At 42.6% G+C, this 17,095-nt stretch overlaps 2 protein-coding genes across 2 annotated transcripts in view; one reads left to right on the forward strand and one right to left on the reverse strand.

The window, feature by feature from the left end:
- Positions 1-647: 647 nt before the first annotated feature.
- Positions 648-5,655, reverse strand: Gpr65 (G protein-coupled receptor 65). The gene is made up of 2 exons (XM_057783094.1): positions 5,589-5,655; positions 648-2,237 (listed from the first exon to the last, which is right to left on the reverse strand). The coding sequence occupies exon 2, from the start codon at positions 1,898-1,900 to the stop codon at positions 887-889; it is 1,014 nt and encodes a 337-aa protein (XP_057639077.1). The 5' UTR covers positions 1,901-2,237; positions 5,589-5,655; the 3' UTR covers positions 648-886.
- A 9,123-nt stretch (positions 5,656-14,778) lies between these two features.
- The window catches only part of Galc (galactosylceramidase), a 49,538-nt gene continuing 47,221 nt past the window's right edge, over positions 14,779-17,095 (forward strand). Inside the window, exon 1 of the mRNA XM_057783119.1 lies at positions 14,779-14,985. Coding sequence (XP_057639102.1) covers positions 14,785-14,985 — 201 coding nt within the window. The 5' untranslated portion in view covers positions 14,779-14,784. The remainder of the gene's footprint in view (positions 14,986-17,095) is intronic.

The following is a 17,095-nucleotide window of genomic DNA, read 5'->3' on the forward strand; positions in this document are numbered from 1 at the left end:
GTATAGACACTTGCTAGCTGATCATTTCTGCATAAGCAGAAAGAATATACAGGAAAGAGAAGAAAGAAGAGGAGCAAAGGGAAAAGTAGGGTAGGAAAGACACCTTCAAAATTTCTTTGGTTAAAAGAAGTGTCTATCCAATGCCTACCTAAAGCTAGGCAGATTAATTCCACAATGAAGATTTGACAGATTATACTGTATCAAGTTCTTTACATATTCTAAGTCAAAAAGGAAGCCTAAGGGGGGGATGTCTATACATATCTTTTGTCTAGATGGAAATTTATATCAGTTCCAACAACCATGTATTCAGCTATAAATTTAAAGAAATCAAGATCAAACTACAAAGTCCATTTTCTTTTACATCCCTCAGTGACTCGGTTCCCAAGTCCATGTAAATTTCAGGAAGGTTCTTGAGAACGTTTCTTTCACAACCCCAGAATTTAATGGAAAATCCCAGTATATGGAGTGGCATCAATATTGCCGATGAATGATTAGAAATAGCATTCAGCAGTTCCATTTGTTAGGTACAGGTTTGTAGAGATGAGAAGACTGGTGGCCGACAGCATGAAAATCCAAAGATAGAACAACAAGAGCAAAATCATAACCATCAGACAGAACGGTCACTGATTTAAAGACCAACACTCCTACATGCCTCTTAGGGAGAGAATTTCTACCAACAAGGATGACGCCAAGTCTTTAGAAAATGTTTCATTTTCAGACCTTATTTAATGAAAGTCAATGTAGGAATTGTACAATGTACCTTTAAATATTTCTACTGGGGTAGAATAAAGTATTCACTCAGAACACCTGGTCCTCTACCAGATTTACTTTCAAAAATACAGGTTTTTATTGTATAATATCATGTAACTTAACCTGCCTTCATCTTTTATGCTATAATCTCTAATTCTATGGTATCTCTTGTGGACACAGAAATTACTTCCTTTTTTTGTCCTTGTGATCTATTGTGTTTTCGGGTACACAATTTTAATATGTTCCACATATCGGCTCTCCCTGTTTCAGTCACAAAACAATACAGAATCGGATCGGCGACGCAGTTTAGACTTGTCAGAGCCACTGTGATTCGGTACGCCGTGAACGTCTGCTTTCCGGACTTGTCGTTCAAGTTCATATTGCGTTCTAAAATGCAGCGGATGAGCACCATCACGTGGAAGGGCGTGAAGCATAGTACGAAAGTCAACGTGATGCTTGCAAGCAGCTTTATGATTCTTCTCTTCTCGCTGCTCTCCGTGGCTTGGTTGTGCTGCACAGCTCGGTAGACTTTATGGTTGCAGATCATGATGGTGACCAAGGGCAGCGCGTAGCCCATGCACGTCCTGAACAGGTTGAGGTCGATCTGCCAGGTCTCCAGTGGGTATTTGTCGTAACACAGGGTGAAGCGCGACTTCTCCGCAGCACAGTATTCAACGCTTGTTTCATCTTTCCACAGGAGGATGGAGTTAAAGATGGACTCCAATATCCAGATAGACAGGCTGCTCATGAAGGCAAATCTTCTCGTTCTCAGAAACGAAAACTTCAGCGGGTAGACAACTGCTAAATAGCGGTCCAAGGCAATGCAGGTGAGGAACGCCGTGCTGCTGTAGAAGTTCATGTACGTGAAGAAGACACTTCCTTTGCATAAGGCGGGAGAGAACGTCCAGTTGTCCTTGTTCCAAGTGTAATTGATCCACAGAGGCAGCGTCAACGCGTACAGCAGATCTGACAGTGACAAACTGAAGAGGTAAATTCCTAGCTCGTTTTCCTTCTTTGCTTGCAGAAAGGATACACATAAAGAGCCAACGTTGGCTGGGACGCTGACTATAAACACAAATATGTAGACCACTGGGAACAAATAGTGGTCTAGGTCATGCTGCTCTTCAACACAGGTGCTGTTCATCGTCATTGTTTGGCACTGGCAGTTACATTACTTCTTAGGCCATGAACAGGAAAGGAAGCCTTGCCTCGTTGTTAAGATTTCAATGTGAATTTTTTTGGCTAGGAGTTTTTTTTTTTTTCTTTTAGATTTTTCCTTGGCTCCTGGAGGTGACTTAAAGCAGTGAACTGAGTTTAGCCACTAGAAGTCTTCATGCTCAACATCATGGGCTGTTTAGCTTTCTTGAAAGGTCACACACTCTCAATTTGCCCTTTTGGATCTTACAGGAGATTGGAGATTGGTGCAAATATGAGCACGTGGCTTTTATTTTCATGCACTCTGGCATTCTTTCCAAAGTGTCCCGCTTCTGTAATGAAAGATGACTAGGAAGGTTAGATACTTACAGGATATACCACCCTATTGCTGTCATGGTTTCCAAGCGCCATCTTTCGTTTATTGAAAATATCAAATATTTTTCAATTGAAAAGTGCTATTTAACTAAAGCAATTAATGAACTTTAGTAAATAAAATCAAACTGAGATGTTTTACCTATTTCAAATAAGAATTTCTCAAAAGAGGTTAGCTCATAGAGAATTATGTTTCTCATCAGACAACGCCTAACAATCAGAATGAAAGTCTGTTAAACATTTAAAGTCATTTTGGTGGCTAAAAATAGAAAATTCAGTTATTTAGCTGTGATGAGAAAATGCTTTTTTTTTGTTTTGGAGTGTATGTAAACTACATGGCTACATGATTTGCAGGTTTCAATTTAGTATACAATATCACTATAAGGCACCATAGTTCATTAAGCTTTAATACACAGTTAGACAGCTTCCCCCCTCTTCTGTTTCTTATGGAATGTAGCTCACTGTGCCTCACTTTCATTCCATAGAGGAGGGAACAGAACCACCTCAATTCTGAGAGAAGGCTGTGGTAACCAACTTCCATCCTCAGAGCTGCTTAGCTCTGGGGCTTGTTTCTTCGTAAAGTGACAACGACATAGAGAAGAGAAGTGCTCCTCATTCCTTTGCTGGTTGGGGCCACTTGGTAGTTTGGATGGTCACTGGCTGACTGAGAGTGTCCAGTTTGTAAAATTGTCAAGCTGTACACTTGATTTGAACAGGTTCAGTTATAAAAATCGATTTAACTATGCACTTAGTATATAGTCATCTGTCTGCATGACTAAAATATTGTAAATAAAAGGAGAAGAGGTGAACTCAAACTGCTGTGTTGACTGGGGTAAAAGACATCTGGACAACAGGTTTGGCATGGAGATGGTCCCCACAAGTCTTCCTAAGAAATTAATTTACTTCTTTTTTTCTTACATGAAAATTGAACAAATCAATAAAAAATCATTTAAACAGTCATGGAAAGATTCACAGAAGGTAAGGGTTTACTGAACAAAAAAAAAAGTTCTTAACACCTAGAAGAAATGAACAAATACACATGTAACACAAAACGTGTATTTAATCAGTTTTAAGAAGTAAAAGATGGAATCAGAACACATGAGGAATGAAGAGAAAGCAAAAGAGCAGCGGAGGATGATAGCTCTCTCCCGTAATTCCAGTGTTTGGGAAGCTGTGGCTTAGGGATGACGATCAATTTGCAAACAGCCTGGACTATAGAATGAAACCCTGACTCAAAAGCAGGGGAGGGGGGGAGAGGAATGGAGGAGAGAGAAAATGTTAAGATCTGAGTAGCCAGATTTTCTTTTAAAATTAGGAGAAATTTTTTTTTAAAAAAATAAAAATGTAATAGTGAAAATTTCTTAAAAGAGCACAATAGTACTTAAAGCTAAAGAAATTGAACAAAATTATCAGTGTAAAAAAAATAGGAAAACATCAAAGATACATGGAGAGTAAACAGAAAAGGTCAGTGCATGTGCAACTCGAGCTCCAGGAAGGAAGCAGAGAGAGGTCAGTGAAAAGCAGTGTTCACAAACATCGTGGCTGACTACTGATATCTAGAACAGATCAGGGGCACGGATCCCTCTGACTCGTGAAGCTTAGGAAGTGGCAGATGGGGCAAAGTGAACCGTTGGTACACACTGTGCTCAAACTGCAGAGACCAAAAACTAAGGGGGAGAAAAGGGCCAGGGAAGAGAGATGGCTTATGTACAAAGAATACATTTCAGGCTGATAGAACCAGAAGACACATTCATGTCTCTGTGTTCCAAGACAATGGATGTCATCCTATCAGTATATTCCCGATGGGATTAAACTGCAAGACCTGAAGCAAAACCTAGACATTTGCAGGTAACTATCACTCAGGAAATCTACTCCTCACTTCTTGAAGAACCCTTCAAAGGCTCTCGACGAAGACAGAAAGTGATACTCTGAACCACAGGAAGGACTGCAAAAGCCTGCTAAGGACGGGACTTTCATCAATGCCAGCATGCACACCCTTGGGGGGGTTCACACATCGGAGGGAAAACTCCTAAACTATAAAAGTCTCCTCTCTTGAGACAGGACCAAAAATAGGAGGGTGGGGCAGAGGGGGCCTCTTTTTTGTGTGTGTTGCTAAATAAGTATAGGTTTTTCTCCACAAAAGCGTAAGACAGAGAACATTATTTAGGGAGGTTTTAGAGTTCTCAATAGAATTCATTTCTTTAGTTATAAACACACTTCCTGCCTTGTTGAGAGCAGCCGCTTGTCGGGATGGCTAGATGAAGCAGATAGTATCTTATCTGCTGTGCAGCGGAGGCAGCATGAGTTTGTGCTTGCCTTTTAAAAGGCTCTTCCAAGTTTGTTTCCTCCCACCTAAGTTAGCATTGCCTGATAGGGTTGCCTATCAGGCCAAGAACCTAGCACATGGAAAGCCGTCTGTTAATGTCAGCAATGCTCTCTCTCCCTCCTACAGCAAGAGTATCACAGGGTAGCCAAGGAACTTGGTATGTATGATGCATACATGAACAAGGCAGCACTTGTTCATCCAATGGAAGTGCACCCAAAAGTTATTGGGATAGAAACAAACCATATTACTTTTGTATCTTTCCCAATATTATTTATACAGCATTAATGGAATTTTAAGAAATATTTTTTGCCACCCTCATTGAAAATATGGATGATATCAACTTAAACTTCTGGAAGTGCCCAAAAGACAATTTACAGCCCAGCTCTAAAAATGATCTAAATAATCGATGACATAGCTCAAAGCAAACTGATCTTATACAGGGTTCCAGAGGTATTTGCTTTCACCTATGAGCTTGCTGGCTGCTTACTGGGTCTCCACGTGCCTCTGGCACTATGACAGTTACTTATTAACAAATAGTTACAACTGATGCTTGCTGACATTGGAAACAAAATTTCCTAACCTCAGGCGATTGTGGATGAATCTAAAAGCTATTCCTAGACCCACTGCCCTGGTGAGGAAATAGAAGTAGGCAGCTATACCGTAGCCCAGGATGGCAGAGATTCTTCCGGAACCATCCCAGTGTCCCAATAGCTGCATCCGGAAGAGAAGGCTGCGCACACACAGTCTCCTTAGCTCTACCCATACCTTCTCCTGACTGGTTCTAAGTTTGAGACCTGACATCCCCTTACCACTCCTCAAAGTAGAGGAAACCATGTGTCTTCCTCATTTCCATCTTACTTACAAAGTTTCATCTTATGTTCCCAAAACCCAAACCCAGATGAAACGCCACGAACACTGCTTGATCGCTATGCCCAGTATGCTATGTACTTTGAACTCTCGTTTCAGCCTTAAGTGTCATACTCACCCGTTTCGGGAGTGATGCTTCTCTTGAGCGAGGAGGCTGGCAGATCTGCTTGTATCAAGAAGAGAAACCAGTTGTGTTGTGGGGACAGGAAATTGCACTCATATTTTGTCATAAACCAATGAGGAAGCAGCTTCTTAATGAGAAGGCTTACATTATCTGAGTTCAAACAGAAGGATCCCTTCGGTACTTTAAATGATGTTTGGGTCATTTACTGTGGGGCAATTTTCTTAACTCATTTTCTTTGTCTCTTAATTATACTTGTATACTTCCATGTATGCTTTTCTCTTTTCCTGTATATGTATGTGTGCATGGTGTATGCACACGTGTGTGCAGTGCAGGTGTGTCACCTGTGTGCGTATTTTTTGGAAGCCAGAAAAGGATGTCAAGTGTCCTGTTTTGTTTTTCTCTCTGCCTTGTTTCTTTGAGACAAGAGGTGGACTAGAAGTTAGCAAGCTCCTGTAATCTTCCTGCCTCAGCTCGACCCACTGGGCTGGGGTAACAGGCATGTTACATAGCTATTAAGCACTGGGATCCCAGCTCAGGTCCTCACGCTGTGCAGCAAGCACTCTTACCCACTCACTCATCTTTCCAGACTCTGATAGTTATACTTTACTTAATAGGATGAGTCACAATTATCTAATCCATTCTTGCTATACAGTGACTGTGTGGGCATCTACATATTACCCAGAAAGGAGCATGCTACCACGAAAGAGATAACCACACAGTTACAACATAGATACAACAGGACCATAGATAAGCATTTCTAGATAAACTTGAATGAGGCATGTGAGTCATTTGGATGTGTGAGAACGGAGAAGATGCCGTTAACCCTATTTGGGGTGTTTTTGTTCATGGAAATAAAACAAGAGGCAGAGAGGTGGTGGTGAATACTGTGGTTTAGTGGCAAAAATGGCTGGGGATATGAGTGGGCCAGGAGAGCCACCTTTGTGAATCCCTTCTCCTTCCAGGGGACTAATAGGATTAGATGTGTAGTATTTGATTACAGAAACATTTTCTCTTCTAGTAACCCTCTTAGAATAGAAAACAGTGATGGCTAAAAGCAACCAGAGTGACTGACTCAGGCAAATAGATAACCATGAAATTTGAAAATTTGTTTGTGAGTGATACAGATTATTATTTTTAAAAGCTAATGCAGTACTTTAAGGTGACTCTATAAGTGGTTTAACATGAAATGAAATCAAGTTTCTAGAACATCCTACTGAGAAAAGTTAAGAGATCATTTTTAAGCTCTCCCCCAATAAACTTTACAATTAGAAATGAGGGGAAATTATTTTTTAAGTATGAAATTAATTTTTAGTGGAAAATTCTGACTTATTTTTAGGCTCTAGTCAGGATACACTGTCTGGGTTGGTAGATGGAAGAATGGAATTATGGGATACAGCCAATTTTTTTTTTTATCTTGGAGTAACTAGGGGATATCAGGAATGTGAAAGCTTTTGAAAGTCTCTTTACACGTCTCTAGGAATCATAAAAATATGCCTGATTTTGGTGGCACACACCTTTAATCCCAGCATTCAGGAGGAAGAGGTAGACAGATCTCTGACTTTTGAGACCAGCCTGGCCTACAGTTCCAGTACAATCAGGGATACGCAGAGAAACTATCTCAAAAAATGAATAATTTAAAATGCATTTGTAAAGCACTCAAGAGTTTGTAAATATCATGCAGCAACCGAAAACCTCAGGGTATATTGTCACTGAGATGATAAACATTGTAGGTAAAATGTAAAAACTGAATGGCCAAAGGCATCAGGGGCAGTGCTAGGGGTGGCTGACTCAACGCAGTGCTCCCCTGCATCCACAGGGATCTGAGTTCGAGTCTCAGAACCAATGTCACAATTGCAACCCCAGTATTATGAAGGTGGAGACAGGTAGTTCCTGGTTAGACAAAGTCTGTCTTAAATTTTTAAAAAAGAAGAAAAAAGCAAAGGTTGATGGTGCCTGAGGAGCAATTTCTAGGGTAGCCGTCAGACTGACACACACATCCGCATACATGTACACACATATGTGAATCTGCACACACATGCACATACTTACGTGTACCTACACACGCCTATAGAAAAAAGGCTTAAAATTTACCAAAAAGAAAATAATAATTTCTGTTTAGTCATAACTATAATCCCCAAATCTCTTTTTTCTGCTTGGTTTTGCACATTTGCCTAACTATTGTTTTCTATTTCGTGATTCACATCTAATTTTACCTCGATAGACCCTACTTCTGTTTTTAGAGAAAGAGTATTTTCACATCCATGTCAAGTTATCTATGTACTTTACTCTTCAGAAAAAAAAAAAAGAGGATGTAGTTAGAGAACGTGAAATACAAACTTTCACTTCTGCTTAAGTAAGGAAAAAAATGTTAGTGGACAATGACAAAACCTTGCTTACTTCACACAAGGAGACCTTCACCAGCTTTTATGAATTCTGCACCTTGTTTAGTTAAAAATATGGCAGTATCATATTTTAATTATAGGAATATTTAATATGAATAGTTAGAAGTTTCAGGGCCCTGAGATGCTGAGGTATTTTAATGTAAAGGTCAATAAACAGTTATTGAGAACAGAGAACACTGGCTTTGCAGAGTCAGAATTCTTGACCAGTCAGTTTTCTTGTCTTCTGAGATCACAATGTGGGCACCTGACATTGGCCAGAGGCAGCACATTGGGCTTGAACTAGTAAACAAGGCAAAAGAATGTGGACCTGCTGGATTAGGACTTCTCCATGGGTAGATAGCGGGGAGGATTATTGTGGTGAAAGCTCCTGTTGTTGGTTTGAAGCTGCCTCACTTGTCTGGTACTATTCCCAAGAAGAAAAGCAGCAAGTAAACAAGGCAGGATCCTGTTCTGACATCACTCTACGTATTCTCATCTTCTTTTTACACATTCAGTTAGTAATTTTGTGTCGGTTGCCTAAAGAGAAAAGATTCTTGGCACAAAGGGGAAAGCCTATGGATTTAGTTTCAAAAGGGCAAACGAAGGAAAGGAAAAGAAAGGATGGGGTTCTGGACAGCTTGGGGGGAAAGCTGCTGAGATACAGTGAGGGTTTTATCCAAACTCAGATGTGGTAGATGCATAAAGTACAGGCCTTTAGAAAGTTAATTATGAAGAAATGAATATAGGTTAAATGTTTACACTAATTATATACTGTGATGGTAATATTTTGATATCTGGGGTTACACAAAATCCGCCATTGAAGTTAGTGTTCTGTTTTAACACGAATGTGGCTGATAGCAAAGCTCAAACGATGCCTGTTTGCTGTTATCTCTGTTGGGCCATATCCTACTGGATGTTGAAATAATCTCCCTCTTGAACTGCGTTGTGGTTTGAACACGAAATGTTTTGCAGAATCTTGAGTGCTTGGTCCCCCTGCTGGTGCTGTTTGGGGAAGGTTGTGGAAGCCATAGAAGTTGGAGCCCTGTTGGAGGAAGTGGGCCAGTGAAATGGGCCTTGATTTTGTCTAGCCTGGCCCCACTTCCTGTTCACTGTCTATTTCCTGGTGGCAGACACAATGTGGCCAGTGACACCCATCGCCCCCTGATGCCGTATTGTCTCTATCATGATAAATTAAAACCTCTTAAACTCTAAGACAAATAAACCCTTCCTCCTCAAGTTGCTTCTTGTTAGTTATTTGGTTACAGTGACAGAAAAAAATAAATAAAAAAGTCACTAACATATAAACTGCTATTTTCTTCATGCCTAATTGCTAGGTAGACTCTTAAATTCCTCTCCTGGCAGGAGTGTGGAATAAAAGATATTGACAATATAAAAGAGAGCAGACAAACCAAAGATCCAGCCAGAAAACCCCCGGCTGTCTACTGCTTGAGCAAGTGCATACAGTAAACATGGCTGACAAATGAACTACGGGTAGAGGAGGCAATTTTCAAAGTGGGGAAATTCGTTGTGATGATCACAGTAGCCAAGGTAATATTCAGCCAAGGTTCTTTGCTGCAAACAACAGGAACTGTGGTCACCTGCCACACAAAGTGACCTGGGAAGCAGTCAGGGTGTGGTCCATGAATGATGCAGAGCCCTGAGGATGTGGCTTAAAAAACTGGTTAGAGACAAAGAACAGAAAACCCCATCACCCCACCCGGGCTTTCAGGTTAGGATGCTGCTGCGGACCCCACTGTGCTGGGAGTGTCTGTGGCACCACCTCCCCTGGACTCCTGGGGTTCCAGTGTGATTTCTCTACTCTGTAATTTCTGGTCACCCTTCCAATGCCAAAGGGCAGTTTGGACTGACTGAAGGAGTCTGGTGACCCTGTTGAAAGCAGGAAGACGGAGACTCTCATTTCTTCATTCTGAAGGAGGCATCATTCTGCCTCCCAACACTCTTACCATGGGGATTTAGTGATAGGTCTGGATGACTATAGAACCAAAATCCAGAGCCAAAGCAAGGCTGGTGAAATGCCTCGCCGGGTGAAGGTTCTCACCAGCATGCTTGATGACCTGAGTTCAATCCCTGGGACACATGTTGAAGGAGAGAACCTCTGGCCTCCACATGTGCACAGTGTCATGGATGGCCAATCCCCCAAATAAATAAACATCTAATAAAATAAGTACAGAAAAAAGGATAAACAGCATTAAAACAAGACAACACAAAAAAGTGCACTCAGTTCCCACTCAGTAATAAATCCAGACCAATACAAAAACAGAAACCTATTTATTTCTGGATTTGCTGGGATGTGGGAAAGGAGGAACACTCATGTACTCTTAAGAAAATGCCCAGTGGGAAATGTACAATTTATTCCACGTGGTAGACTCTTCCCTCCAAAACGTTTTCACTGTTATCTAATGCTCTGAGTTAAGATTTCCATCATGTATTAAAAATAACGTATTTAAAAAATGATTTGGTGTTTTGCCTACATGTATGTCTGGGCACCACTTGCATGCCCAGGGCCCATAGAGGCCAGAAGAGATTGTCAAATCCTTTGGGATTGGAGTTACAGATGGTTGTGATGCACCACTGGGAATTGAGGATGGGTCCCTGGAAGAGCAGTCAAGGCTTTTAATCCTGAGCCATCTCTTTGGTTCCCGTTATGTGTGTCATATATATATATGACACATATATATATGTATATATATATGTATATATGTATATATGTATATATATATAAACTTTGTGTGTACGAGTGTGTCTGTGTGAGTGCATGCACACACATGCGAGTCATACATATGTGTGTCATATATAATATATATTTGATAATACATATTACATATATTTAGATGATGTTCACAAATATGCCAGTGTGAGTGCATGCACACACATGTGTGAGTCTGCATGTTTATAGAGAGAGGGCAGCCAGATAAGAGTGTTTGATGACGAGGCACAGGAGTTACAGCTGTTTATTGATGCCAGACTTACTAAAAAAAACTCCAAACTCTAGCCCTTCTGGTCCTGTATGTAGTTCTCCTAACCTGGAGCCATCTTGCCGGACCCACAAATATAGAATTTTTGATGGAAATTGATTTACAAGCCCCTGTTGCTTTACAATTGCAATTAAGCAACTATATCCAGAGTCGAAAGAGCAGAGCAACCAGCAGATATTACAAGATGATTGTGAAGAGACACATCTTCACATCCTGTCACACACTGGGGATGGCTCCGAAGAATGTTTCCAACTTCGTTAGTGAATAATTCATCTTATCTCTTCATTCGACTGGTGACCTTTCAAAAATTTAAAATCAAGAAATACATGCTGAATATGTATATGTGTTGGACATTGCTTAGAAAGTGTATTGCGTGTGTGTGCATGCATGTGTGTGTGCATGCATGTGTATGTGCATGCATGTGTGTGCATGCATGTGTGTGTGCATGCATGTGTGTGCGCATGCATGTGTGTGTGTATACACAGTACGGTACAACAGCTACAACAGACTGTTACAAAACTTAATCAGCACATTTTCTTAGAGGGCAAGATTGCTCATCTTTTTCAAAAGATTGTTTTTTCTCTTGTTTTAACTTATAAAATAGGTTTATAGGGACATAAATAGGATGCACAGGAATACTTCTGATTTAAAGCATTCAAAATAACACATTTGAGAGCTTGTTTGGAGGTTCTAGCAGGGGAGCGCAGCTACTTGTACACCCTTGACCAAAGACCGATCCTCCTCTCTTGGGGAAGGTCATCCTCTTCGACCGACTGCACAGTTTCCAGAGGGACACACATGGAGTGGTGAGGAAGGAAGGGACACCTGCCTAGCCTGCCAGATCAGTCGAATCAACCCTGGCGATCAATGGGGTGACAGGTGTGGCAGCCAGGTTGCCCTTACATCCTAAAATAACACATTTGAAATGTGTAACCTTTGACCTTCCTCTCCGAGTCTTATCTCATTGATCCTGAATCCATACACATAAGAGAAACTAAACATGAATGTTTTTCTGATAACCGTGATTTCTCTTCATCTCATATAGTGGATTTTCTTTTCCAGTTTATGTATGCGTCTTTTTTTTTTTTTTTTTAAATAGAATGCTTTCTTGTTGGTTTCCTGAGATTAGATTAGAGATCTAAAACAACAGCTGGTTTCTTTGATGCATGAACTGTAATGCTTCCTGGACGGGTGGAGCAGGGGTGGCCCGAAGCTACCTGTTCTCTTAATGGTTTCCGTGTCCTCTTCTCCCTAGTTCACACATTGCACACCATCTGTGCCTGTGTGCCAAGGAGAAGCCTGAATGGGGTATGCTGCAGGATGGCAGATGCTGGGTGCTGGCGTTAACTTCCTCCTTTCAGGTTTGTGGCATGAGTTCCAGGTTTGGTGAGAGACCCTGCCTCAAAAAATGAGGTGGAGAGTTGGGGGTGTGACTCAGTAGGTGAGAACACTTACTGCATTAGCATGGGGACCCAGTTCACCACTTCAGCACCTGCATGAAAAGCTGAGGATGGCAGCTAGCACCTGTAATCCCAGTGCTGTGGAGGATGAAGGAGACAGGTGGATTACTGGGGCTTGCTGGGTCAGTACAAAATCCCACCTCAAGGTCATGATAGAGCAAGCCACCCGAAGACCTACTCTGGCCTCTTCAAGTGCATATCCTCAACTATGTTTGCATATCACATACATACACACACACAGACACGCACTTGTACAAACACATGTGTATGCACACACCTACACATCTAAAGAGGTGGAATGAGCAAAGTCCTTGTCCAGAAAGAACCTAGAGATATCACAGCAGCTCATAAAGTCGATTATGGGATTTCCAAGTGATTCGATTTTACCTTTTCATATAATTTCCTATAATTGTGTTTGTGGTGGTTAATATTCATTATCAACTTGACTGAATTTAGAATCACCACAAAACACACCTCTGGGTGTGTCTATGAAGTTGTTTCCAGAAAGGCTTTTACAGAAGATTCACCCTGAATGTGGTTTGCCACTGTGGATGGTGTGTGTGTGTGTGTCGGGGTCCTGGACAGAGCAAAAAGGATATAAGCAAAGTGCCAGCATTCAGCTCTTTCAGCTTCCTGACTACAGATGCTACATACCCAGGTGCCACAGGGTCCTGCTGGCATGACTTCCCTGCCAACTGTGAACCAAGATAAATCCTTCCTTCCCTGGCTTAACCATTTTGCTACAGCAACAAGAAAGGTATCTAAGAGAGCAGTCCTGAAACACAGATTTAGCTATGTCGTTAAGGAGCAACGTAAGTGCCTACAGAAATAATTATGCTAATGCTCGCGGTCCCGTCTTCTCTTTGCCATTCTGGTGTCTTAGGAGCTTAGATGGGAACTCAAATGATTCTATGCTTCCCAGTAAAGGAAATTTTAGAGGAAAAAAACCCAATTTTCTCTTTAGTCTCTCACGCCCTAATTTTCTATATTAGGGGAACCAGAATTCCCTGGTTAGGGAATTTACAACGTCCCTAACGATTTAGGGTTATCTCCTGGAATTAGTTTACTGACCGTGGGTCAAGAAAGTAGACATTTACCTTTGCCATCTTTGGGTCCTGGTTGGGCCTAAGAATCAAACTGATGTGAAGAAGTAGGTGGAAGAAGCTTACAAGCTCAAGTTACAGGGCACAGAGCCATACGCTAAGAAAAAACCTTTTCCCCCAATCAGGTCAATCAATGACTTATAAGATGAATCAGACCAGGAAGTAGCTGGGGTTTGTAAGATATGGTCATGCAGAGGGGTCAGCAGTCATGTCCAACCTTTGCTATTGTGACACTCTGCTGTCAGCTGCAGACTTCACACTTGATGTCTGCACATTTGAGTGTTTTCTCTTTGAATCATAAACAGTCTCATAATGTTTTGAGTTAGGTATATGCATAACTTTGTGGTGGGCTGCTCTATAGCTAACATCTGCTACATGTGGTCTGCAGGCCCAGGTTTGGATGTACCTGGTAGGGTATTTAACTGGCTAGAGAGTGAACAGGAAAGTAAGGGTTACTGTAACAACAACTGGCAAACAGTGCTGCTTCCTGATAGTTTAGTCAGGGCGTCTTTCGTAAGTGACTTTAAGAAACAGAATAAAGGTCAGAGTATCTTTGATTTATTGTATTGTTTAGCTCTTCTAATTCAAAATAGTCAATATGTTATGGCAACATTTTGTGGTGGAGTAATCATATTCTCAACTCCTTTAAGGCTAAAAGCCCTGGATACAGCAGAGTGCTTAATCAAATAGAAAACTTTGCCAGTTGGCATTTGCTAAGTGCTCCTGAGTGCCTATTAGCTTACTTTTATTTTATTTAATCCCAGGTTCCCTTACTTGCCGTTTTTGTTGGTTTAGAAAAGTTCAGAGTCCTAAAACCAAGCAACTCAACCAATATGACCACTTAATTGGGCGCTTAGTTTGGGGCTTCAAGCAAGGTCCTTGTCCTTGCTGTCTCCTGCTGAGAATGAGCTGTTAGGGTAGGATCTGGGATATTAGGGTAGGACCACTCACAGCCCTCTTCTTTTGGCAGTTGTTGACCGTCCACTTCCCATTCACTACCATGAGCCATCAGGTGAGGTAGCAAGAGCGGTCACTAAGCAATTACACGCACAGACCGGCACCACCTCATTGACACAGGAGTGCCAAGGTAAAGCTCGCTCAGCTTCTCCCTGCTGAACACTACTGCGGCTGCTCGGAGAGCCCGCAGCCCTTACTAAAGATGGCGAAAGCTGCCTCAGCCGCCCCCTGTTCTTCATCATGGAGGCGATCGGGCCCGCCTCCCTGGGCGCCACAGTCACGTGACCCTCACAATGGCTGACAGGCCACTTAAGGCTTCCCAGCAACGCCGGGCTAAAGCCATGATCGCCGCCGCCGCCGCGGGCTCGGCAGGCCGTGTCGCGGTGCCCTTGCTGTTGTGCGCACTGCTAGCGTCCAGCGGCGCCTACGTGCTCGACGACTCCGACGGGCTGGGCCGGGAGTTCGATGGCATCGGCGCAGTCAGCGGCGGCGGGGTGAGCGCGGGCTGGCGGGAGGCGAGGATGCTCTGGAGCGCGGGGACGCGGGGGTGGAGAGGGTGGGGGAGGCGGGCGTTGCCAGGTCCCACAAGCCCCCGCGGCGTTGCCGGGCGAGCGGACGCCGCTTCCCGCACGCCCCTTTGGGAGGAAGCCAGGCAGGCGGTTAGACCCGAGCGGAGCAGCCCGGAGGTCTCGAGGCGACAAGTGTCTGCAATGGACCGGCGAGGGCTCGAGGGTGCCCTCGCTCTGGATCGCCCTCCTGGGCTGTCCTTGCCGCGCTGGAAGGGTCGCCTCTGAAAAAGCCAGAGAGGGAACGCGGAGCCTCAGCGGGGTGCCCTAGTGGTTCCCTTCCTTCCTGGGGAGATAGATAGTGGGCCAGTGAGTCAGAAGACATGAGCAGTGCAGCAGGGCATGGGGACCCTTCTTGAGCAGTCGACAGTACACCTCCTCTTCCTCCCCATGCGAGTGTGGCCTCATAGGCTCTTTGGGGTTATGTACGGTCTGAAGCTATCTGGGATATTGTTTTTAAAAGAGGGCTACCTTCATCCACGAAGAGAAACTGCCTAGGGGCTATGCGGTCTGTGCGGGGATGGGGAATGCTGGCTCTCTTCGAGTGCCTGAGAATCGTCACATGTACCGGCTAAAACATAAGTTCTGTCTTCCTCTCCCATTCTGACCTTGTCATAAACACCAGTTAATTCTCCAAAGAAGAGGTCTTGAGAGATTTCTTTTTGGTTTGAAGATCTCAGGCATGGGAAGTGGTTTTGTTTTCCAAGTGAAACTAAGGAGTAACTTTAGATCTACGGGAAAGTTAGCAGCACAGTATAATGTTCTATATACCAGAACATTGTGTGTGTGTGTGTGTGTGTGTGTGTGTGTGTGCACTATTCTCAGTGGTGTGGTGTTTCTTGTTTTTTTTTCATTAAAATTTAAAATAGCAAGTATTTCATATTAATCCTCAGTGTCTCGTATTGCTATCTCTGTGATATTAGGTCTAATTGCATAGGCTTCTTAAAAAAAAAGCCAAAGTCTCTAGTTTTACTTATTTAGCTCAATTTAAAATTGATAATTTCATAACCTGGTGTGGTGGCGCACGCCTTTGATCCCAGCACTCAGGAGGCAGAGGCAGATGGCTCTCTGTGAGTTCGAGGCCAGCCTGGTGTATGTACATAGTTTCCAGGCCATCCAAGTGCCACATAATGAAACTCTGTCTCTAAAAAACAAAATCAGTTAATAACCTAGAGCAGGAAATTCACTTTTATTTTTAAAGATTTTAATTGTGTGTGTGTGGTGTGAGCATATGTAGATGTGAGAGCAGGTACCTCTAAAGGCCAGAAGAATCAGGTCATTTTGAGTTGCCATCTCTCCAGTCCCCAGAGCAGGTAATTCTTATCTATAAAATATTCAATTATTAATGTCTCTGTACAGTGTTACTCAGTTTAGGAGAGCAATCAGCAATGAATGAAGATGGTTGAACATACTATTTGCTTACCAGTTTAAACTGTGTGTATGTGTGTGTGTACATGTGTGTGATGGACCAGCTCAGCTGGGGCACTGGGACAGATGGGGATGGATGGGACAGGTTCTCAGGAATAGGTGGGTAAGGAGTCGGCGAATGACAAAGAGACGCAAGACTCGAGTCAAGCCACCGATCTCTCACATAGGCTGTGGCCGAAGCTTCAAGGAAGAGTGCCCACAGAGAAGGTGTGTGTGCTTCCTTGCACTCTTGGCATTACCTGCTCATGTTCTAAGGAACACAGTATGGTTTCTTCTGGAAGAGAAGACAGTATGTTTAAGTTTCCAGAGACCACTGATGAGCCATTGCCATATATGGGAGTATACCATGCTGATGGAGGAAGATGGGTTAACATTCAAGGGAAAAAGGTTTCCAAGTTTAATCTGGTGCTTAGTAAATAAAAAACAAAAGGCAAATTTAATTAAGACGGATTCAGAAAAAATGGGATAAGGATAGAAGAGAGAGATTAAACGCCTGTAACGTCTTGAGATTGGTTTTGGGGGAAGGTTTGAAAAGGAGTTAGAAATATGGAGAAGGAGAAGGAAAGAAGAAGTTCTTCTGCATAGATTGCAGACATATAAAAAGACTGGA

Source organism: Chionomys nivalis, chromosome 10, assembly GCF_950005125.1.
Source record: "Chionomys nivalis chromosome 10, mChiNiv1.1, whole genome shotgun sequence".
Classification (NCBI taxonomy): domain Eukaryota; kingdom Metazoa; phylum Chordata; class Mammalia; order Rodentia; family Cricetidae; genus Chionomys; species Chionomys nivalis.